General features: G+C 42.7%; 1 protein-coding gene across 2 annotated transcripts in view; it reads left to right on the top strand.

Annotated features, from left to right (window-relative positions):
- Positions 1-23969, top strand: part of LOC123758959 (acetylcholine receptor subunit alpha-like 1) — a 287958-nt gene that overhangs the window by 209171 nt on the left and 54818 nt on the right. For both annotated transcript variants that reach the window (XM_069334665.1, XM_069334664.1), the window contains exon 2: positions 10713-10757. In XM_069334665.1, coding sequence (XP_069190766.1) covers positions 10713-10757 — 45 coding nt within the window. The remainder of the gene's footprint in view (positions 1-10712; positions 10758-23969) is intronic.

The raw sequence follows: 23969 nt of genomic DNA, 5'->3' as shown, positions 1-23969 counted from the left end.
GCATATGTAAGAGTTTATGGTGTAACGTGTTTATCTTGCCTGCTATGTACTAACTTTAATCATTGGCTCCCACCTGAGGTTAACATTGAGATAAATGAGTTATGCAAATAAATTATCCTCCCTATTATTATTATTATTATCTTACTATATTAAGGGAGCCGGTTGGCCGAGCGGACAACACGCTGGACTTGTGATCCTGTGGTCCTGGGTTCGATCCCAGGCGCCGGCGAGAAACAATGGGCAGAGTTTCTTTCACCCTATGCCCCTCTTACCTAGCAGTAAAATAGGTACCTGGGTGTAAGTCAGCTGTCACGGGCTGCTTTCTGGGGGTGGAGGCCTGGTCGAGGACCGGGCCGCGGGGACACTAAAAAGCCCTGAAATCATCTCAGATATATCTCGGATAACCTTTATATTTCAACCGTTCCCTTATTGGTGTGATTTCACGTATTTCTACAATCTTTCTCTGTGCTTTAGTAATTACAACCAAGTTCAGCCTATCCCTCTCTCTCCCCCATTTCTTCGTGAAACTCTAAACACAAGAGAATATCGATATAACAAAAAAATATAGCGAAACTAATTGGATATATGATATCATTCCTGAGCTGACATATCTTCTTAAACCTTTCCGTTCGTCCATTCCAAGACTTTCTCATCGTCTGCTCTACACTACCCACAAACAGCATACTTTGGCGGCCCAGCAAGACCTCCAACGTCATCCAAAGAATAAAACACTTAAGAGGGCCTGCAACTTATGGCGAAATATGACACGTCACAGGAAATACTTGACTTCCCAGAGGGCAGTTGAGTCGTATTTGCCTCGGCGAAAGAGAAGGTTGTCTCACGAATAGGAAGGAATTGTGTACAAGGTCCTTCGGGAACCTCTTGAAGTCAGTCTTTCAGAATTTCCTGTTTAACTTCGTAACATAAGGAAGCATACAATGTAATACAACTTCGTAGCATAAGGAAGCATACAATGTAATACAACTTCGTAACATATGGAAGCATACAATGTAATACAACTTCGTAACATAAGGAAGCATACAATGTAATACAACTTCGTAGCATAAGGAAGCATACAATGTAATACAACTTCGTAACATATGGAAGCATACAATGTAATACAACTTCGTAACATATGGAAGCATACAATGTAATACAACTTCGTAACATAAGGAAGCATACAATGTAATACAACTTCGTAGCATATGGAAGCATACAATGTAATACAACTTCGTAACATATGGAAGCATACAATGTAATACAACTTCGTAGCATAAGGAAGCATATTTGTTCCTCATTTTGATTATTTGGGCATATTATAAATGGCAGCAAAACCACTGTGATACGTATTTTATATTCCTCATGTGTGCTTTCATCCACGCCACGGTATTCTATTAGATATTTTGTCTTCTCACATCACATCAACTTGCCTTTTTTAGTCCTTAAGATAGTTTCCTCTGAGACAATGTTAATGGCTTTCTGGTAGTCCAAGAAAATGCAGCCTTCACAACCGTTCTTTATCTACGTGATCTCTATTGTTGTGTCATTTTATTCATCAATGTGTTTGAACGAAAGCGTGTCATAAACATTGGTCGGTCTCCAAGTACCTTTGTCTTCCCCATTCTTGTAGATCACTAAAATTTGCCGCCTTCTAAATGCCAGATATTTCCCTCTAACGCGCGCGCGCGTGCGTCCGTGCGTGCGTGCGTGGTTGGTTATTCTTTTATAAGACTAACTGTGAAGGTTTACCCAATATATAAATATCTGGGAAATATTTTGCACGTGTACGGACAATCACGTGTGCCACTGCACGTGTGCGCACTATCACGTGTGCCACTGCACGTTTCCGTAAGTACGGCTCACTCACGTGCGTGAAGTGTTCGCCGGCATGAATCAACTCTTCTCACCTGAAATCCTTCGGAATAACATTTCAAAATCTTTTCAGCCATTTTTCATTCCGAGTACCAGGACTGAATTTCAATCGAGGTCTTGCCCAGTTTACCTCAACTTTTGTGTTGAAATTATCAAGAAACTTCAATTCTCGGAAGAAAACTTTTGTGCAGCTCTCGAGTAAGATAATTAAATTCTTGGTATCCGGACTAGAGACAAAAGGAGGAATAAGGAGGTGACAGAGCGAAATGAAATGAAGAAACAAAGGAGAAAGAGCAAGGAAGGAGGGAGGGAGACCAAACATGGAAAAACACGGGGAAAGAGACGGGTAAATACAGGCAGACTGGTAAACACGCGACGGACGTTCGAACACAGTTCAGACGGATATATATATAGATGGAAATATACGAACAAGAATTTGGTAAATAATGGAGCATATACTTCAAGGAATCTTGTACCTTGCGAAGCCTGACAAACATCTGTTCTATCCTCAACTACTTTATCACACTTGCTCACAGAGGATACCAGGTTCCTTGGACCCTTGTGTTGTGTGGGTGTTGCGTTAACCAGGGTGTGTAGCCCATCTCGGGAGTGGTTATCCCAGGGTGTAGCCCATCCTGAAAGTGGTTATCCCAGGGTGTAGCCCATCCTGAAAGTGGTTATCCCAGGGTGTAGCCCATCCTGAAAGTGGTTATCCCAGGGTGTAGCCCATCCCTAGACTGGTTATCCCAGGGTGTAGCCCATCCCTAGACTGGTTATCCCAGGGTGTAGCCCATCCCTAGACTGGTTATCCCAGGGTGTAGCCCATCCCGGGAGTGGTTATCCCAGGAGGGGTAATTCCAGGGTGTAGCCTTTCCCACTGGAGTAGTGCTTGGAGTTTTAAGGATGTTGTGTTACTCGAGTGTAGCGCTCCCCTGGTGTAGCTTCAACCGGGTGTAGCGTCACTTAGGTGTAGCCTCCCCGAAGGCGCAGCCTCCCCCAGAGCGAAGCCACCCCCAGGGCGCAGCCTCCACCAGAGCGAAGCCACCCCCAGGGCGCAGCCTCCCCCAGAGCGAAGCCACCCCCAGAGCGAAGCCACCCCCAGAGCGAAGCCTCACCCAGAGCGAAGCCTCACCCAGAGCGAAGCCTCCCCCAGAGCGAAGCCTCACCCAGAGTGAAGCCTCACCCAGAGCGAAGCCTCCCCCAGAGCGAAGCCTCACCCAGAGTGAAGCCTCACCCAGGGCGAAGCCTCCCCCAGAGCGAAGCCACCCCCAGAGCGAAGCCACCCCCAGAGCGAAGCCACCCCCAGAGCGAAGCCACCCCCAGAGCGAAGCCACCCCCAGAGCGAAGCCACCCCCAGAGCGAAGCCTCACCCAGAGCGAAGCCTCACCCAGAGCGAAGCCTCCCCCAGAGCGAAGCCTCACCCAGAGTGAAGCCTCACCCATAGTGAAGCCTCCCCCAGAGTGAAGCCTCCCCCAGAGTGAAGCCTCCCCCAGAGCGAAGCCTCACCCAGAGCGAAGCCTCACCCAGAGTGAAGCCTCCCCCAGAGTGAAGCCTCCCTCAGAGTGAAGCCTCCCCCAGAGTGAAGCCTCCCCCAGAGCGAAGCCTCACCCAGAGTGAAGCCTCACCCAGAGTGAAGCCTCCCCCAGAGTGAAGCCTCCCTCAGAGTGAAGCCTCCCCCAGAGTGAAGCCTCCCCCAGAGCGAAGCCTCACCCAGAGTGAAGCCTCCCCCAGAGTGAAGCCTCCCCCAGAGCCACAACACTCCACTGGGAGTTGCCAATTGTCTCACCAGAAAAGAATATTGCGTCAACAACAAGGCTAATATTGCCGCCTGTAAGCCATCGTCACGGCAGTGTTCTCTCTCTCCATTATTAATAACTTACTAAAGAGTGTAGCCACCCCCAGAGTGTAGCCACCCCCAGAGTGTAGCCACCATCAGAGTGTAGCCACCCCCAGAGTGTAGCCACCCCCAGAGTGTAGCCACCCCCAGAGTGTAGCCACCCCCAGAGTGTAGCCACCCCAGAGTGTAGTCACCCCCCAGAGTCTTATCCTTACCAGCTTGACACGATCTTCAAAATATATCATAAATGGCAGGTTATTTGGACATGTTCCTTGTTAGTATAATTCCGTTGTTCTAATTCAGCTGCGCAATGATAAAAAATAATTCAATATATCAAAATATTCTTCCAAGTTCATATACTTTTATATATAAAATATATTTTTCTTCTGATTCAAGGCACTATCCAGCGAGAACTGATATTAAATTTTCAAAATATTTTATCAGAAACTAGAAATATTGTCACGCGACCAAAATTTCCAGCGTCCTGGAGGCCCAATTAGTTGGGTTGGCCTGTGGACCCGCGAGCCCAGTAATTACTCGTGCAAGACATTGACATTTCTTTGCTTGCCATCTTGCAAGGCTCTGGCCACTAACTTCCCGCGCTCGTGAAGTTTGGCCGTTGCACCACCAGCCGATTCGTAAATTCCTGAAATTAAACCCTCAAAATGAACCATTAATTTCAGTGTATTTGCAATGGTTAAGAACTCAGTAGGAGCGGGTTATTGAGGCGACTTGTTCAGGTTGGTAGGGCAAGGTCATCATGTATTGCTTGTCGTTCTTACCGTTAATTCATAGTTTGTTCGAGTACTCTGAGGAAACTAACAACTCTGATGAACAGTTCGCATCCACAAGCCCTCATTTAAGGAGTCGAACCCGGGCCTTAAGATCAGTTACCACTGTAATGTGCACTTACCCAACGATCTCCAATAGCAGGACCCGAGCCCAGTGTGGTCTTAACACTCAAATCTAATTAACTAAATAATTATATATAATTATTAATTATTTTACATTAAATATTAAATGCGATGCATCATCTTGTATCATAAAAATAATAATTAACCTCTGTTTAGAACTAAAAATTATACTCTAAATCAAATCCCCTTTATTTGTGATGTATTTGTTGCTAATCTGAGAGGAACATGTTGATCATCCGAAGTGATGAAAAGAATTTTCCAATTTAGCGACTCGCTAAATTGACGTGATATTCCGTTTTCGATTCGTGGGTAAGGTTAGGTTCGGGCAACTTAGACCTTCCATTTAGCGACATTGTGACCGCTCGAGAGGAACAGACGGCATAAAAACGACGAATGTGGGGACGGGGCGGCTAGCAGAACTGCTCACAGCATCATCTCAAATATAACTAATCATTATTTTAATCAATTAAGTTGCTAATTGGCCCCCACAGTTTCCATTAACACCCGCGCTTGACTCACTCCTCGAGGGAAAAGATGCACCGAATTATATCCTGGAGAATAGAGAGACAAGAAAAATTTTATGATTCAGCTTAACACTGAATATGGGAACTTATCTTACACCTCTCTTTTAGTTATTAAAGTTTTCTCTGTTTGCTGATTTGATGAAACCTCTGTTAACCAGACCACACAGTAGAAGGTGAAGGGACGACGACGTTTCGGTCCGTCCTGGACCATTCTCAAGTCGATTTGAGAATCGACTTGAGAATGGTCCAGGACGGACCGAAACATCGTCGTCCCTTCACCTTCTAGTGTGTGGTCTGGTCAAGATACTTTAGCCACGTTATTGTGACTCATCGCCTGCAAACCTTTGTTAGTTATTAAAGGTTTCTCTGTTTGCTGGTTTGATGAAACCTCTTGGGGTAAATATTATTCATGAAACGAATAAAAATTGATGTAGAGTGAATAGTGATATAAGTCGGGTTGATGACTAGAAGAAAGAGACACGAGCGAATTAAAAAGACAAATCTCGGCGAATTCTCTGGGAAGAAGTAAAGAGAACTCATTAGGCTTTGGGTTATTTTTTTCCCAAAAGTCGGAAATGCAGTTAATTATACATATATATTTTTTTTAGTTCTGAAAATTCGTATAGTATTGGGTATCAGACATATTAAGAAAAAGCCAAGACAGCAATGTATGCATCATTTGCAACAAGATCGTGAGATGCTTAGTTCTATATTAAAAATTATAGCATGACTTATTATTACCTTACACCTTTACCTGTGATTATACGGCACTGTTTGGGTCATTATCATAAACACGTGACAAATAAACACGTGACAAATAAACACGTGACAAACACGTGACAAATAAACACGTGACAAACACGTGACAAACAAACACGTGACAAACAAACACGTGACAAACAAACACGTGACAAACAAACACGTGACAAACACGTGACAAACAAACACGTGACAAACACGTGACAAACAAACACGTGACAAACAAACACGTGACAAATAACTAATTGGTATTTGAACCATCAAACTATCAGTGGATTCCGACTGGACCAATTTAGATTTAAAGTGCCAACATTGGTTTGGAAACTGAGCAAATAGGTCTTAGAACTTGGACAGATAAACACAAGACTGAAGTGTAAATCATTGTGTGCAATGGCCCAGTAAGCTTGTGCAGTGTCACGTACACACCCATTGGTACAATACAGCGGTAAGTTACGTTAAATAACGTTACGTTGTTTCGTTTCGTCAAGTTATGTTTCGTTAAATTACGTTAAGTTAGGCTAAGTTAGGTGTGTTGCTTAATTCGTGCGTTTTTGGTTAGGCTAGAACTTTCTATTGTATTCTTTGTTGCAGATCAATAGAACATGCTGCTCATAGAATCCAATTTTGGCATCATATGAAAATAACAATTACCTCACCAAGAGCAGGTTATATGTGGCAATGACTCCTAAACACGGGAGTCTGGCGACTGATCTTCCCTCTCGGTCTTTGAGTCATTAGAGAGGCTTATGAAATCACAGTAATGAAGATTTTAACAACTTAGCTATTCTCACTAATAATTTCAGTATAATAAACATACCTCGCGTCTAACATTGTGAAGTAACTACTACATTATGTAAAAAAATATTAGTTTTAAACTAGCAGAGTGAGGCATGGAGATGTTGCTCGACTCTCAGGGCCTCTCAGCTGTGTTAGTAATTAGTGAACTTTCGACAACTATTTCTACCCAAATTTAATAAGATATTATGTATAATATACATGTAATTATACAGTACAGTTCAAAAATACATGTAGGTAATTAAAACGCTATATTACAAACAAGATAAAAGTTTCACAGAAAAATTCGTGAAATTTAGCAACACCGAGGAGCAAGAAACTCATTGTTTTAATAAAAATTTCATTTTAATAAAGTAATTCTAATGAGGTGGAAACACACACCCTCCTCCTAACATTCATCTTGGTTGGTCTACTGTAGCATATGTCGTCACTACGCACGATGTAAACAAATATGTTATCATAGAGTCACGCTCTGAGGATTCAAGCTGGAGGAAAAATAACAACTGGAGTCCCACAATGCTTGGTTCTAAAACCTCTGTTGTTCCTAATTTATGTGAACGACTTGACCGGAGGAGTGAACTTGAACATATCAGTGTTTGCAGACGAGTCAAATCTGATGAGGAATGTCAAGAGAGGTGGTGTACAGCGAGGCATGGGACCCTGACACTAAGAGTGGGCAAACAAATGGTTGCTGGAACTCAATCCCATTAAGTGTATGGTAATGAAGATGGGAAAGGTAAAAAAGGAGATCAGACAGTATTTACACCATAAGAGAACGACAAATATAAGAACTGGAGAGAAGAGAAGGAAATAATCTCGGCATTAACACCAGAGGCGCACAATCAGTGCTACGTCGACAGTGTGTCTGCGATATATCTTATCTTAAGGTTATCTTGAGATGATTTCGGGGCTTAGTGTCCCCGCGGCCCGCTCCTCGACCAGGCCTCCACCCCCAGGAAACAGCCCGCGACAGCTGACTAACTCCCAGGTACCTATTTACTGCTAGGTAACAGGGGACTCAGGGTGAAAAACTCTACCCATTGTTTCTCGCTGGCGCTCGGGATCGAACCCGGGATCACAGGATCACGCGTCCAGTGTTCTGTCCGCTCAGCCACCGGCTCGCGATACTGAGAACCATTTATCATTAACCTAAATCAGGACCCCTTCAAAGCCTGTAGGCCACTACAGGACTATACAGCACCGGCCAGGAATCAATATCTAGTGAAACAAAAATTTAAAAATTACGAAGGCTTCAATAATTTGGTGCAAGAGTTACGAGAGTTAAGGTTTATAGATAAGCTAATGGAACAAGATTTTACAACCCTAGGACAGAAAAAACTGGAAACATGATCACAACATACAAGATAATGGGGGAATAGACGAGGTGGATAAGGACAGTCTCATTAAATTGGAAGAAAGTAGATTAACTGGACATCAGTAGAAGCTAGAAATGCAAACTAGTCAATTTTTTCTTTTTATTATGAAATACTCTTGCCTTGTACGGGTAGTCAACATGTGAAACGCACTGAAAGAAGTTATGGAAGCCACTTCAATTCACAACTTTAAGGACAGATTCGACAAAGAATTCAAATGTCATTAGAGTTAAATTATAACGCAACAGACACAAGGCAAGAAAGTGGGGCATTAGGCTCTAGACTTCACCCCCACGTTGGCAATTATTAGCAAGTAATGTTGACCAGACCACACACTTGAAAGTGAAGGGACGACGACGTTTCGGTCCGTCCTGGACCATTCTCAAGTCGATTGTGAGAATGACCATTCACAATCGACTTTAGAATGGTCCAGGACGGACTGAAACGTCGTCGTCCCTTCACTTTCTACTGTGTGGTTTGCTCAACATATTTCAGCCACGTTATTGTGACTCCTCGCCTGCATTAGTAAGTAATGGTAAGTGCCCATCACCTGAATCACCTCATTCCCGCCATCAAGCAGCTAACTCGCCTCATCCCCGGCATCCGTGTTGTGAATCTCTCACCACAAATTCCCTGGATCGCAGCTACCCATCAGATGTCCAACTTCCTGTGTTTTCTCAGCTAAACTTGCGCGTGTAATCTAGGGAACAAGTTTATTATTTTCACTTCTGCCTTTTGCCGACCATATGTTCAATTCTGTCCCAGCTCCGTCACACTCATTCTCCCCTCCTCCCTCTCTCCCTTCAGCCTCTCTCCCCTCAGCCTCTCTCCTTTATCTCTAGCTTCCAATTTAAACTACCAATTTCACCACCACTACTCCATTTAGTTTCCCAATCCCTATTCTTGCAATGTTATTTACCACCCTCCCTTCCATCGAGTTACCTCTCTCTGCCTTACTACTCCAACTCGTTTCTTCATTTCAGGCTCTCATTTTTCCTATTTCAAACGCTCCAAATTTCCGCCTATTCCTTTCATTTCTCTTCCTTACTCAAAGTTTGACATTGGGAGCGTGTTAGACATCAACTTGGAGGAGGAGCAGTGAGCGCGGGTGCTCACTCACCCTTGCTCAATTACTGACAGGACTTTAACACGCCGATTGACCTCTCTCTCTCTCTCTCTCTCTCTCTCTCTCTCTCGCTCTCTCTCTCTCTCTCTCTCTCTCTCTCTCTCTCTCTCTCTCTCTCTCTCTCTCTCTCTCTCTCTCTCTCTCTCTCTCTCTCTCACACCCCTTCACTCACGATCTGACTAAGTTCAACCTTTCCTGATTGCAGAGTCCAGGTAGTGGGTGGTGTTGTAGCTGGTGGTACAGACACACACACACACCACATGTGACAGGTCGTACTGACACGAACTGAATGCTTTCGAATGGCAACAAGTACCGAGGCATCAGTTACACATGGCGATATGTCAATATGAGGAATCCTTCATGGCACACACATAGACGTTTTACCGTGCAAAGTCAACGATATCCGAGTAGTTCGTAAAGAGACTATCATAGCTCTTGCTCACTTGTTTCATTACTGATGTCTCAATCTTCACAAGGATTACTGTGTGCGGGTGAATATATTAGATGCAAAATGAGCACAGGTCACCACTGACATCTGCAATAATATCAGATTCAATTCCATCCTTCGTGCATATAACTTTTGCAGTGTTGAATATCTTAGAAAATGGTGTATAAATTAAGACGGTCGAATGCGACTAGATTATGGTGCAATCAGCTGTTATCTATGTTCGTAGTTTTGTTTTGATTTTATAACGTTATTGTAGTGAAAAAGAAAATGAAGTCTGTTTCTGCACAAAAATACAATGGTTGTATTTGACTCGACTCGTGGTGAGGTTGAGAGCCATTCCATTAGTGGTGCAGCAGGATGGGTCAGCACTACACAGGCCCAAGATGAGGTCCCTCGTAAAGGTCCTCCTGCAGAAGGGTCACCAAGGACCGGGATGAGGTCCAGCCCAGTAGTGCTTCTACAGTAAGGTCACGACTCACCAGAGAGCCAACAGCGTCCGGGTTACCAGAGACTTGCTGTACAACGCTGAAACTTCCACATTTCTATACGAGGAGTCACTAGGAAAATGCTTGAGGAACACACATTCGAGTCTCCGACAGACGGCAGATTACAAATTCTAGAAGTAATTTCATCTAACACACAAAAAATTCGTAATATAAACAGATATAGACCCCTAGACCCCACACCATGGAAGACGGAGTCATTCGCCAGCACCTGAGATGCGCTGCTGGACGGGGAAAAGGATGATGGAATGAGTGAGAAAGGGGAAGGGGGAGGGGGAATGTTGGAAGAAAGGGGAAAAAGAAAATGTGTGGAATTAGTGTTTGAGGGAGAGAGAGTATCTCAGGCACCGCTGGTGTTCCTCTTAGTAACTCTCAGATGCCAAGATTCTGACAATTTGTATATCAGTGTTTCGTTAATATTATATACTAAAGCCGGTTAAAATGTTATATATTGAGGACGGTTAATATGTTATATACTAAAGCCGGTTAATATGTTATGTGCTAAAGCCGGTTAATATATCGTCACTGCTTAAATTACAATGGTATTTCCTTTTTTTTCAGAACTTGAAAAATCAAATTATGACGACGAACGTGTGGGTGGAGCAGGTGAGTGGCCATAGGTGCTCCTGAACCAGAGGTGCCAATGACTTGACACACAGGCAGCTGTGTATCACTCGCTCAGTCAGGTTAAGTATCGATAGTTTGGCAAGCACTGGAAGGGTGACGCCCGTGCCTGTGGTGGCCTCGACATAGCGGAGAGAATTCCTGTTCGACAGGTTTTGTATGTGGTTGCCAGTTTATTTTTGTATATATACATAGTTCATACATACACATATGCATCCACAAATTATACACAGAGGCAAGGGATACAGACATACTTCATGCTAACGTTCAGCTTCAGTATATATATATATAAACCAATTTAACATGTTCATAATTAATCTATGAAGATAATTTTGTTCTTCTGCTGTAAAAATTTACGAAGTTGATATCACGCCACTCATCCCCACTTAAAAAAAGAAGTGGGGACGAGTATTATGTCCGTAACTAAGTTTCTGTCTTACACACACACACACACACACACACACACACACACACACACACACACACACACACACACACATTGTTTGCTGACGATGCAAAATTATGAGAAGGATTAAGACAGAGGAGGACTGCTTGACGCTTCAAGAAGACCTGGGCAAACTGAAAGAATAGTCGAACAAGTGGTTGTTAGAGTTTAACCCAGGCAAATGTAATGTAATGAACTTGGGTATATGGAGCAGGAGACCAGATACAAGGTATGATTTGGGAGATGAAAGTCTTCAAGAGTCAGAGAGAGAGAGAGAGAGAGAGAGAGAGAGAGAGAGAGAGAGAGAGAGAGAGAGAGAGAGAGAGAGAGAGAGAGAGAGAGAGAGAGAGAGAGAGAGAGAGAGAGAGAGAGAGAGAGAGAGAGAGAGAGAGAGAGAGAGAGAAAGACTTGGGGGTTGAAATCACTCCAGACCTGTCCCCTGAAGCCCATATCAAGAGGATAACATCAGCGGCATACGCCAGGTTGGCCAACATAAGAACGGCATTTACAAACGAGTGTAAGGAATCATTCAGAAGTTTGTATACCACATATGTCAGACCTATCCTGGAGTATGCAGCTCCAGCATGGAGTCCATATCTAGTCAAGCATAAGACTAAACTGAAGAAGGTTCAAAGGTTTGCCACCAGACTAGTACCAAAGCCGAGAGGTATGAGCTACGAGGAGAGACTACGGGAGTTAAACCTCGCGTCACTGGGAGACAGAAGAGTTAGAGGGGGTATGATCACCACATACAAGATTCTCAGAGGAATTGATAGGGTAGATAGACAGGCTATTTAACACAAGGGGCACACGCACCAGGGGACAAGTGGAAACTGAGTGCCCAAATGAGCCACAGAGATATTAGAAAATTTTGTTAGTGTCAGAGTGGTTGACAAATGGAATGCATTAGGAAGTGATGTGGTGGAGGCTGACTCCATACACAGTTTCAAGTGTAGATATGATAGAGCCCAGTAGGCTCAGGAATCTGTACACCAGTTGATTGACAGTTGAGAGGCGGGACCAAAGAGCCAAAGCTCAACCCCCGCAAGCACAAACAGGTGAGTGCAAATTGGTGAGTACACACACACCCTTTTGCTATGCTTCTCTCTCTCCCCCCCCCCCTCCTCCTCCCTCCCTCCCTCCCTCCCCCTCCCCCCCTCCCTCCCCCTCCGCCCCTCCCTTCCTCTCCCCCCTCCCTCCCTCTCCCCCCTCTCCCTCTCCCCCCTTCCCTCTCCCTCTCCCCCCTTCCCTCTTCCTCTCCCTCTCCCTCCTTCCCTCTCCCCCCTTCCCTCTCCCTCTCCCCCCTTCCCTCTCCCTCTCCCCCCTTCCATCTCCCTCTCCCCCCTTCCATCTCCCTCTCCCCCCTTCCATCTCCCTCTCCCCCCTTCCATCTCCCTCTCCCCCCTTCCATCTCCCTCTCCCCCCTTCCCTCTCCCCCCTTCCCTCTCCCTCCCTCCCTCTTTCCCCCTCCCTCTTCCCCCCCCCCTCCCTCTTCCCCCCCCCCTCCCTCTTCCCCCCCCCCTCCCTCCCTTTGTTGACTCGGTGTTATTTACAACAGTTGGTTGGTGAAGGGTAATTACTTGTTTACACAGGACTTGGCGTGCTCCGTGACAGTGGTGACCGTGCCTGCAGCCCTTCACTCACCCCAGAGAGCCAATACAGCTTCCCAACTCTCCCCAGACACCCACATCTCTCCTCCTCCACAAACACCGCCAAGTACCAGACGTTGCTGGCTCTCCTCGCCTCCAGTTTATCCTCTAAATTGCCTTACCTTCCTTGATTCCTTGGGCTTGACTGTGTTGATGCCTCTCTGCCAGTCGGTAAAGTGAAGTAAACGTTAAACCAGTGGTCACTATCTACTGGTGGAGCTGCACCGCCACACATTTCGGTGAAGGCCGCCAGCTTTCCGCGCTGCACTAGGTATTAATTACCTTTCTCAATAGCTTTTTGTCCCTCGCGTGGCTTTGAAATGAATGTTGGTGCTGGTATTCATCTCCCCGAGGAGAGAAATTTTGGAGGTGCATATAGAATATTATATTATATTATTATATAATATATATATATATATATATATATATATGTCGTACCTAATAGCCAGAACGCACTTCTCAGCCTACTATTCAAGGCCCGATTTGCCTAATAAGCCAAGTTTTCATGAATTAATGTTTTTTCGTCTACCTAACCTACCTAACCTAACCTAACCTAGCTATTTTTGGCTACCTAACCTAACCTTACCTATAAATATAGGTTAGGTTAGGTTAGGTAGGGTTGGTTAGGTTCGGTCATATATCTACGTTAATTTTAACTCCAATAAAAAAAAATTGACCTCATACATAGAGAAAAGGGTTGCTTTATCATTTCATAAGAAAAAAATTATAGTAAATATATTAATTCAGGAAAACTTGGCTTATTAGGCAAATCGGGCCTTGAATAGTAGGCTGAAAAGTGAGTTCTGGCTATTAGGTACGACATATATATATATATATATATATATATATATATATATATATATATATATATGTCGTACCTAGTAGCCAGAACGCACTTTTTGGCCTACTATGCAAGGCCTGATTTGCCTAATAAGCCAAGTTTTCCTGAATTAATATATTTTCTCTAATTTTTTTCTTATGAAATGATAAAGCTACCAATTTCATTATGTATGAGGTCAATTTTTTTTTATTGGAGTTAAAATTAACGTAGATATATGACCGAACCTAACCAACCCTACCTAACCTAACCTAACCTATCTTTATAGGTTAGGTTAGGTTAGGTAGCCGAAAAAGTTAGGTTAGGTTAGGTTAGGTAGGTTAGGTTGTCGAAAAACAATTAATTCCTGAAAACTTGGCTTATTAGGCAAATCGGGCCTTGCCTAGTAGGCTGAGAAGTGCGTTCTGGCTACTAGGTACGACATATATATATATATATATATATATATATATATATATATATATATATATATATATATATATATATATATATATATATATATATATATATATATAAATAATATATATATATATATATATATATATATATATATATATATATATATATATATATATATATATATATATATATATATATATATATATATAATTTCGGAGTTTATCCACAACATTTCGATCCCCCGTGGGCACCAGGGTCGTAAACGGTCAGATTACGTTTTTCATCAAGCAATTCTGACTGTGTACTACCCTGGTGCCCTGAAGGGATCGAAATGTTGCGGATAAACTCCGAAATTTCGTTCCGTTTTGTAGGGTCTGGGTGGTGTAACGGCTAACGTATCAGTTATGCTCAAGTCGTGGCCACACATTTACAATGCTAACCAGCATATATACATTTTCTTCTGTCTTCAACCCGTTCTCGCATTTTCGTACAGTCAATATTGACTTATTAAATAAGTGCATATGTGACATTAATTTATTGTGAATATTTTAGTTTACCTTGAAAAGCTTCATAGAAAACACCGACCTTACCTAACCTTCTTAGTATGTTAAGATAAGCATCTTATTGCTTCTTAATTATATTTATTACTTTACCTATTATAGGTATAGGTTAAGTAATAAATTGTAATTATGAAGCAATAAGATGCTTATCTTAACATACTAAGAAGGTTAGGTAAGGTCGGTGTTTTTCTATGAAGCTTTTCAAGGTAAACTAAAATATTCACTATATATTAGTATGTCTCACATGCACTTATTTAATAAGTCAATATTGACTGTACGAAAGTGCGAGAACGGGTTGCTGTGTTCCATGGACAGTGAGAGAGATCTGTTAAACATATAGTTCAGGGATTTATTGAACAATCAACAACAGAAGGTGATTGTAGTGGTTTTAAAATGCTAATCAAACCTACAGACAAATACATAAGATTTACAAAGTTACGTCTACTCTTTACATTGTTACAGTGTTACAGAATTATTACAGTGTTCTTTACATTGTGTCATTATGTGCATTTGCAAAGGTGAAATGTAATTCTGATCAGCTTCCACATATACTTTAAACACATACATGCATATACATACGAACACATATACATATATACACATACATACATTTATGGCTCTCCTACTCTGAGAAGGTAAGATAGGTGATAGAGAAACTAGTGTGTTATTAAGCACTTAACCACTGAAGGTGATTAAGGTGCCTTTACAAGCTCAGGTTATATAGTTACTTCACATACATACATTGTATAGTTGATACATTACATGGTTAATCTTGGGTACAAATCCAATATATCATCAAATGTTCCAGTATTCATATAGTAATTACAGAGTTCAGTGTACCTCAGGCCAGGAGCGCGAAAGTCAGTCAGTATGGGACATTCTACAATATAATGTTGAAGAGAGTGCATGTTTTCTCTTTCACAAAGTTGACACATTGTGTACTCGACACTTTCACAAAGTTGACACACTGTGTACTCGACACTTTCACAAAGTTGACACATTGTGTACTCGACACTTGGGGTTTGAGAAAGCTGCCAGATACGTCTATATCCCAGGCGAGAATGAGAGGGCAAAACAAAGTCAGACCACATTTGTTATGAAGGTTGGATCATTTAAGTATATACTACGAAAAGGAAGACTCAACAGCAACAAAGCCAGGACTAAGGTTCATATTGGGCCTCTTGTACTCACCTACCTGTGCTTGCGGGGGTTGAGCTCTGGCTCTTTGGTCCCGCCTGTCAACTGTCAATCAACTGGAGTACAGCTTATGTATCAAGAGCCGATTCAACGAGACGGCGCCTGTGACGAATAGAGTCAGAAAAGATTATTTTAGAAAAAGATCAATTTATAGGATAATTCGAGTCTGACAACACTCAAGAGAGCATTGTTTGTGTCTGCAGAATGAACAATTCTTCTGTAGTTTCTGATGAAACTACCATTGAAGCCATGTAGTAATATCACAACTCTTGCTGCTCTTTTTTTCCCCGAATTGTAACAACATTGGGATCCCCCCCCCCCCCACTGAGTAAAATAAAACTATGCAACTTGTGCAACTTTATGTGGAATGAACTTTTAACTTGTGGTTTCCAACTTCGCACTTTTACACACTAATGAACCATTTCAACTTTGCGAGCAACTGTTTACTTGCAGAATCTACCCCCTCCTCCCCCCCCCCCGTCTCTTCAACTTCCTGCCTGTCCAGCTCCCCCCTTACTTGCCCAGCTCCCCCCCCCCACCTGCCCAGCTCCCCCCCCCTTACTTGCCCAGCTCCCCCCCCCACCTGCCCAGCTCCCCCCTTACCTGCCCAGCTCCCCCCCCACCTGCCCAGCTCCCCCCCCCTTACTTGCCCAGCTCCCCCCCACCTGCCCAGCTCCCCCCTTACTTGCCCAGCTCCCCCCCCCCCACCTGCCCAGCTCCGCCCCCCCTTACTTGCCCAGCTCCCCCCCCCTTACTTGCCCAGCTCCCCCCCCCCCCACCTGCCCAGCTCCCCCCTTACTTGCCCAGCTCCCCCCCCCACCTGCCCAGCTCCCCCCCCACCTGCCCAGCTCCCCCCCCACCTGCCCAGCTCCCCCCCCCCACCTGCCCAGCTCCCCCCTTACTTGCCCAGCTCCCCCCCCACCTGCCCAGCTCCCCCCCCCCCCACCTGCCCAGCTTCCCCCTTACTTGCCCAGCTCCCCCCCCCACCTGCCCAGCTCCCCTCCCCCACCTGCCCAGCTCCCCCCCCCACCTGCCCAGCTCCCCCCCCCACCTGCCCATCTTCCCCCCCCACCTGCCCAGCTTCCCCCTTACTTGCCCAGCTCCCCCCCCCCACCTGCTCAGCTCTCCCCCCACCTGCCCATCTCCCCCCCCCACCTGCCCAGCTTCCCCCTTACTTGCCCAGCTCCCCCCACCCACCTGCTCAGCTCTCCCCCCACCTGCCCAGCTCCCACCCCCCACCTGCCCAGCTTCCCCCTTACTTGCCCAGCTCCCCCCCCCACCTGCTCAGCTCTCCCCCCACCTGCCCAGCTCCCACCCCCCCACCTGCCCAGCTTCCCTACCTTCTTCCCCACGACTCCTCCCCACCCACTCCCACCTCCGCTCCTTCACCTCTTCACCAAACTGGTAAATTATTAGAGAATGCAACTTAAGATTCCGTTTTTTCATTCGAGGGAAATCTTCCTTCACAAGTAGATGGACTAACAGTGGGCTGAACTCTAGGCCGACTTTGAGAAAGTTTTCCTCCGTAATTCTAAGACAATTTGGATAAACTTGTCAAACGTTAAGAAAAATGATCTTCTATATGTGAACGAGTGTTTTATTTTTAATGATCACTCACATGCGGATGTTTAGGTTAATTCTAAACATGAAAATTTGACATTAATAACTGTTGAAATTTAGGCTGACTAAAATATAATTTGTGGGTACGTTAAATACTACTAATAATAATAATGGGCAGTTCATTAGTTCTCTTAGTCGTAACCAACATTCACAGCATAAGGGTTAAGTTATATTTATTTTTGTCTTTGAATATTATTAGAGTTTCAACAGAACTTTCAGTTCTGTTACAAAACTAAAAGTTCTGTAACAGAACTTCATTATTCATTACTTCATTATTACTGAACTTCATACTGTAACAGAAGTTCATTAACAGAACTTCTAGTCTTTGATGTTACTGCAATTTGTGTATTATCCAGAATTATTTCTTGCTATAATTTTATTTTAATCAAACGCTTTTCGAAGCGAAATATTATACAAATTTGTTTATTTTTAAATGTTATAATTTGTCAAAATTTCAAAACCCGTCCTCTGGAATAGTTAATTGCATATTGACACATCCCATAAGACTAAAAACCTGGGGCCAGATTCACGAAAGCACTTACGCAAGCACTTACGAACGTGTACATCTTTCCTCAATCTTTGACATAAGAACATAAGAACATAAGAACAAAGGTAACTGCAGAAGGCCTATTGGCCCATACGAGGCAGCTCCTATTCTATAACCACCCAATCCCACTCATATACTTGTCCAACCCGTGCTTGAAACACTCGAGGGACCCCACCTCCACAATGTTACGCGGCAATTGGTTCCACAAATCAACAACCCTGTTACTGAACCAGTATTTACCCAAGTCTTTCCAAAATCTAAACTTATCCAATTTATACCCATTGTTTCGTGTTCTGTCCTGTGTTGATACTTTTAATACCCTATTAATATCCCCCCGGTTATGTCCAGTCATCCACTTGTAAACCTCTATCATGTCACCCCTAACTCTTCGCCTTTCCAGTGAATGCAACTTAAGCTTTGTTAATCTTTCTTCATATGAAAGATTTCTAATTTGGGGAATTAACTTAGTCATCCTACGCTGGACACGTTCAAGTGAATTTATATCCATTCTATAATATGGCGACCAAAACTGAACTGCATAATCTAAATGGGGCCTAACTAGAGCAAGATATAGCTTGAGAACCACACAAGGTGTCTTGTTACTAACGCTGCGATTAATAAATCCAAGTGTCCCATTTGCCTTATTACGAACATTTATGCATTGATCCTTTTGTTTTAAATTCTTACTAATCATAACTCCCAGATCCCTTTCGCAATCCGACTTCGCAATCACAACACCATCTAGCTCGTATCTTGTAACTCTATCATCATTACCTAACCTCAGAACTTTACATTTATCAGCATTAAACTGCATCTGCCAATCCTTTGACCATTTCAAAACCCTATCTAGATCAACTTGAAGTGATAGTGAGTCCTCCTCCGAATTAATTTCCCTACCGATTTTCGTATCATCGGCAAATTTGCAAATGTTGCTACTCAAACCTGAATCTAAATCATTTATATATATTATAAACAACAGAGGTCCCAGGACAGAGCCTTGAGGCACTCCACTTACAACATTTTCCCACTCTGACTTGATTCCATTTATACTAACTCTCTGTTTCCTTTGGTATAGCCATGCCCTAATCCAGCTTAATATAGCACCCCCAATACCATGAGACTCTATCTTTTTAATCAGTCTTTCATGTGGCACTGTATCAAAAGCTTTGCTAAAGTCAAGGTATACAACATCGCAATCCTTACCACTATCAACTGCCTCAACAATGCTAGAATAAAAAGATAACAAATTTGTTAAACATGAACGGCCATTTATAAAACCATGTTGCGACTCAATTATTAATTTATGTTTTTCAAGATGAAGACGAATTTTATTTGCTATTATAGATTCGAGTAACTTTCCCACAATAGACGTTAGGCTAATTGGTCGATAGTTAGACGCAAGTGATCTATCTCCTTTCTTAAAAACTGGTATCACATTAGCAACTTTCCAAAACTCTGGCACTCTGCCTGACTCTATTGATTTATTAAATATGGTTGACAGTGGGTCACAAAGCTCCTCTTTGCATTCTTTAAGCACCCTGGCAAACACTTCATCCGGCCCTGGGGATTAGTTTGGTTTGAGTTTTACTATTTGTTTAAGAACATCCTCCCTGGTAACTGTTAAACTCGTCAACCTGTCCTCGTCCCCACCCACATAGACTTGTTCGGCTGAAGGCATATTGTTAAGTTCCTCTTTAGTAAATACAGATACAAAATATTTATTAAAAATACTACTCATCTCTTCATCACTATCTGTTATTTGACCTGTCTCAGTTTTTAATGGACCTATCCTTTCCCTAGTCTTAGTACGATATAACTGAAAAAACCCTTTAGGATTTGTCTTTGCTTGCCCTGCTATGCGAACTTCATAGTTTCTTTTTGCTTTCCTTATCTCTTTTTTAACATTTCTAACCAGTTGTACGAATTCCTGTTCTAAAGTGACCTCCCCATTTTTAATCCTTTTGTACCAAGCTCTCTTTTTACCTATAAGGTTCTTCAAATTCTTTGTTATCCACTTTGGGTCATTAGTATTCGATCTATTCAATTTGTATGGTATACTACGTTCCTGTGCTTTGTTTAGAATATTCTTAAATAAGTTATATATTGAATCCACATCGAAATCCCCATTTAAGTCACCTATCGCTGGGTTCATGTCTCGCTCCAAGACCGGCCCACACCCCATACCCAAGACTTCCCAATCAATTTGACCCAAAAAATTTCTTAGGCTATTAAAATCAGCTTTACGAAAATCTGGCACTTTAACAGAATTTTCTCCTACTGGTCTATTCCATTCTATGCTAAATCTGATTTCTTTGTGATCACTGCTCCCTAGCTCACTCCCTATTTCGATGTCATTAATTTGCGTTTCCCTGTTAGTTAACACTAAATCTAAAATATTATTTTCCCGTGTTGGTTCCTTAATGTGTTGCGTAAGAAAGCAATCGTCCATTAATTCTAGAAAATCTTCTGCTTCACTATTCCCTGTTTTGTTCAACCAGTTTATTCCGCTAAAATTAAAGTCACCCATGACATAAATACTGTTAGATCTAGATGCTCTAGATATTTCATCCCATAGATGCTTTGCTTCCATTCTGTCTAAATTTGGTGGCCTATATATTACTCCTATTATAATATTATTAGCTTTTTCGTTTAATTCAATCCAAATAGTTTCTGTGTGTGGCTCTGTTTTGATTCCCAAAGCCGTTTGATTGACGGCTTTGGTTACATTTAGTAAACAGTTTACAAGCATGAAAACTTGCCAATCAACTGTTCTTATTGTTATAAACAGCCTCCTGTTGCTTCCGAGCTCATTAACTGTTTAATAATTGTAAACAAAGCCGCCAAAGATTGAGAAAAGATGTATAGGTTCGTAAGTACTTTCGTGAATCTGGCCCCTGGTTTAGTAGCAAACATTGCGGCTCACAAAGTTGACATGATCTCTGGTTTTCTATCCGTAGGTCCTTAGATAGACTCCGGCAATTTAGTGGTTTAGTTATGTTATAAACCCTAGAGAAGACGGCCTGAAAATGTCTACAATGCCAATAATCAATTTCCTCAAGTGGGTTGCTGTTATAAGTCAATATTGACTTATTAAATATGTGCATAGGTGACATACTTAACATAATAGATACCCTTAAAAAGATTCATAGAAAACACCGACCTTACCTAACCTTGTTAGTATCTTAAGATAAGCATCTTATTGCTTCGTAATTACAATTATTACTTAACCTATAATAGGTATAGGTTAAGTAATAATTGTAATTACGAAGCAATAAGATGCTTATCTTAAGATACTAACAAGGTTAGGTAAGGTCGGTGTTTTCTATGAATCTTTTTAGGGGTATCTATTATGTTTAGTATATCACCTATGCACGTAGTTAATAAGTCAATATTGACTTTACGAATTTGCGAGAACTGGTTGCTGGATGATACTATATTCCAAAAGACCTTCTTGACATCAAGAGACTCTTATCCTCAAGTGAAGTTTTAATTTGTATTTGTCAATATCTCTCTGAATCCATTTGTAACACAAATGATTTACCCTCTGATTTCAGATCTGATATAGTCTATATTTTTAATCTGAGAATTCAAAGAACAATGCTTGATATGTTGAAATATCTCACGATATCTTGAACATGATATCTGTGAATATATGGGTGTCTTACCGCTGATAACGAACTAACAATTCGGAAAGTAATTATAAATGTTATTTTCCTCGCCTCTTAAGTAAACGTTGTCTTTATATAAATCGTTATCAAATTTATGTTTTAAGTTTATATTTTTGGTCCAATTTTATGGAAAGTGAATCAACATTTTGAATAAAATATTCGAAATATTGGACGAACGACTTGCGTACCTACGCCATCTATCGTCACACATCTGCACTAAGACACTATAGAGCCCTAATGCACCCATCCATGTAGTGTCCAACCTACGAACTGCAAAAATAAAACTTCACCCACCCCCTCCAAAACACGCCCACCCCCTTCCCCTCCAAAAACACCCACACAACCCACCCCCCTCCAAAACACCCACACAGCCCACCCCCTCCAAAACACCCCACACCCCCTCCAAAACACCCCACCCCCTCCAAAACACCCCACACACAGCCCACCCCCTCCAAAACACCCACACAGCCGCCCACCCCCTCCAAAACACCCACACAGCCCACCCCCCCACCCCCTCTAAAACACCCCCCCCCCCTCCAAAACACCCCACACACAGCCCCCACCCCCTCCAAAACACCCCACACACAGCCCACCCCCTCCAAAACACCCCACACACAGCCCCACCCCCTCCAAAACACCCACACAGCCCACCCCCTCCAAAACACCCCACACACAGCCCCACCCCCTCCAAAACACCCACCACCCTCCAACACAGCTTCTGGTAAAGATGACCAAGCATCTTGTCTGGCAGATAAAAAAATGTACGTTTAATTTAGTTGGGAGAGATACTGTTGGCGGCTGTCACTGAGAAGTTCACTTGAAATTAGATTTTTAAATTTTCTGTAATAAAATTTCGGAAGGAAATGTAATGTTTACATTCTCGGATATTTGAGAAATATGTTTTCTTAAATTCAAAAGGGAGATTATAGTAAACAAAATGTTGCTAATGTTCCTGTTGAAATTACAGGGTCGGGGATGGCTCATTTGCGTCAACAGTCGCAGTTTTGCAATCATCTGTTTCGCAGTTTTGCGTCATCAGTTCGTGCAATTTTCATATAAATATTTGCAATATTATTAATCTTTATAAATATCGCTTTTAAATGTTCATTTAGGCTTCGTGAACATTAGAATAATTGAAATCCTTCGAGTTAAAAAAAAGTTGCAATTAAATTTATTTTTTTAATTGCAATATTGACTTTGCATCGTGATATGTATGGCTTGCAATTTTAGTGTTTATTTGTTCCAATCATGCAAATGTGACTAATTATTCATGCAGTTAATATTTTATGAAATATCTCTCACTTAATATATTCTTTGTAACACACTTCTATCCTTTGTAGACCCTTTTTGTCACATTCAATAATATATATATATATATATATATATATATATATATATATATATATATATATATATATATATATATATATATATAGTAGAGGCCTAGATCCAGAATCCCTTCGTGTAGCAGTGGCCCTCCGCCTTGGTGCCCCAATTCACACTGAATACAAGTGTATTTGCAACAGGGTGGAAGCAGACCAATACGGACTGCATGGGTTGCATTGCGGAAGCACAAAGGGCTGGCATGCAAGACACAATGAGGTCAATGACATCATCAAGAGAAGCCTCGTCTCAGCTAGGTGCCCAGCGGAGAGAGAACCTCGCATCCTAGGGGTCCAAAACCCGGATTTCCCAGCACTTCGCCCTGATGGCATCACCATATACTCATGGAAGGAGGGTAGACAGTTGGTGTGGGACTACACATGTGTATCCACCCTGGCTGACACCTATGTACACTTCGGAGCTGATCAAGCAGGTGGGGCGGCCAACCACAGGGAAACAGCAAAATCACTCAAGTACAGGCGACTGGAAGGTCAATACCTCTTTGTTCCCATAGCGTCTGAGACGCATGGCCCCTGGGGCAAGAGTGCCTTGGGATTTCTCAAGGATTTGGGTTCCAAGCTCATTGACGTCACCAGAGACCCAAGGGCTTCCAGTTTTTTGTTTCAGCGCCTCAGTGTGGCGATCCAGAGGGGAAATGCTTGCTGCGTCCTCGGTTCCTGTCCAGAAGCGGAGGAGCTTCAAGAGATCCATAACCTTTAGGCATTTGTCTTGTATGTTTTGTAACCTTTAAATACACAATAAAGGAAAAAAAAAAAAAGGGAAGGGGGTGGTAGGAGAAAAGCACACAGAAACTGTATTGGAGGGGACCCACATTCCCTCCAATGCGTTATGTGTGGTTTCCTCCGAGGCTATGGGTCCCCCTTCTTC

Source organism: Procambarus clarkii, chromosome 31, assembly GCF_040958095.1.
Source record: "Procambarus clarkii isolate CNS0578487 chromosome 31, FALCON_Pclarkii_2.0, whole genome shotgun sequence".
Classification (NCBI taxonomy): domain Eukaryota; kingdom Metazoa; phylum Arthropoda; class Malacostraca; order Decapoda; family Cambaridae; genus Procambarus; species Procambarus clarkii.
This window is presented reverse-complemented; position numbering and strand designations above follow the sequence as displayed.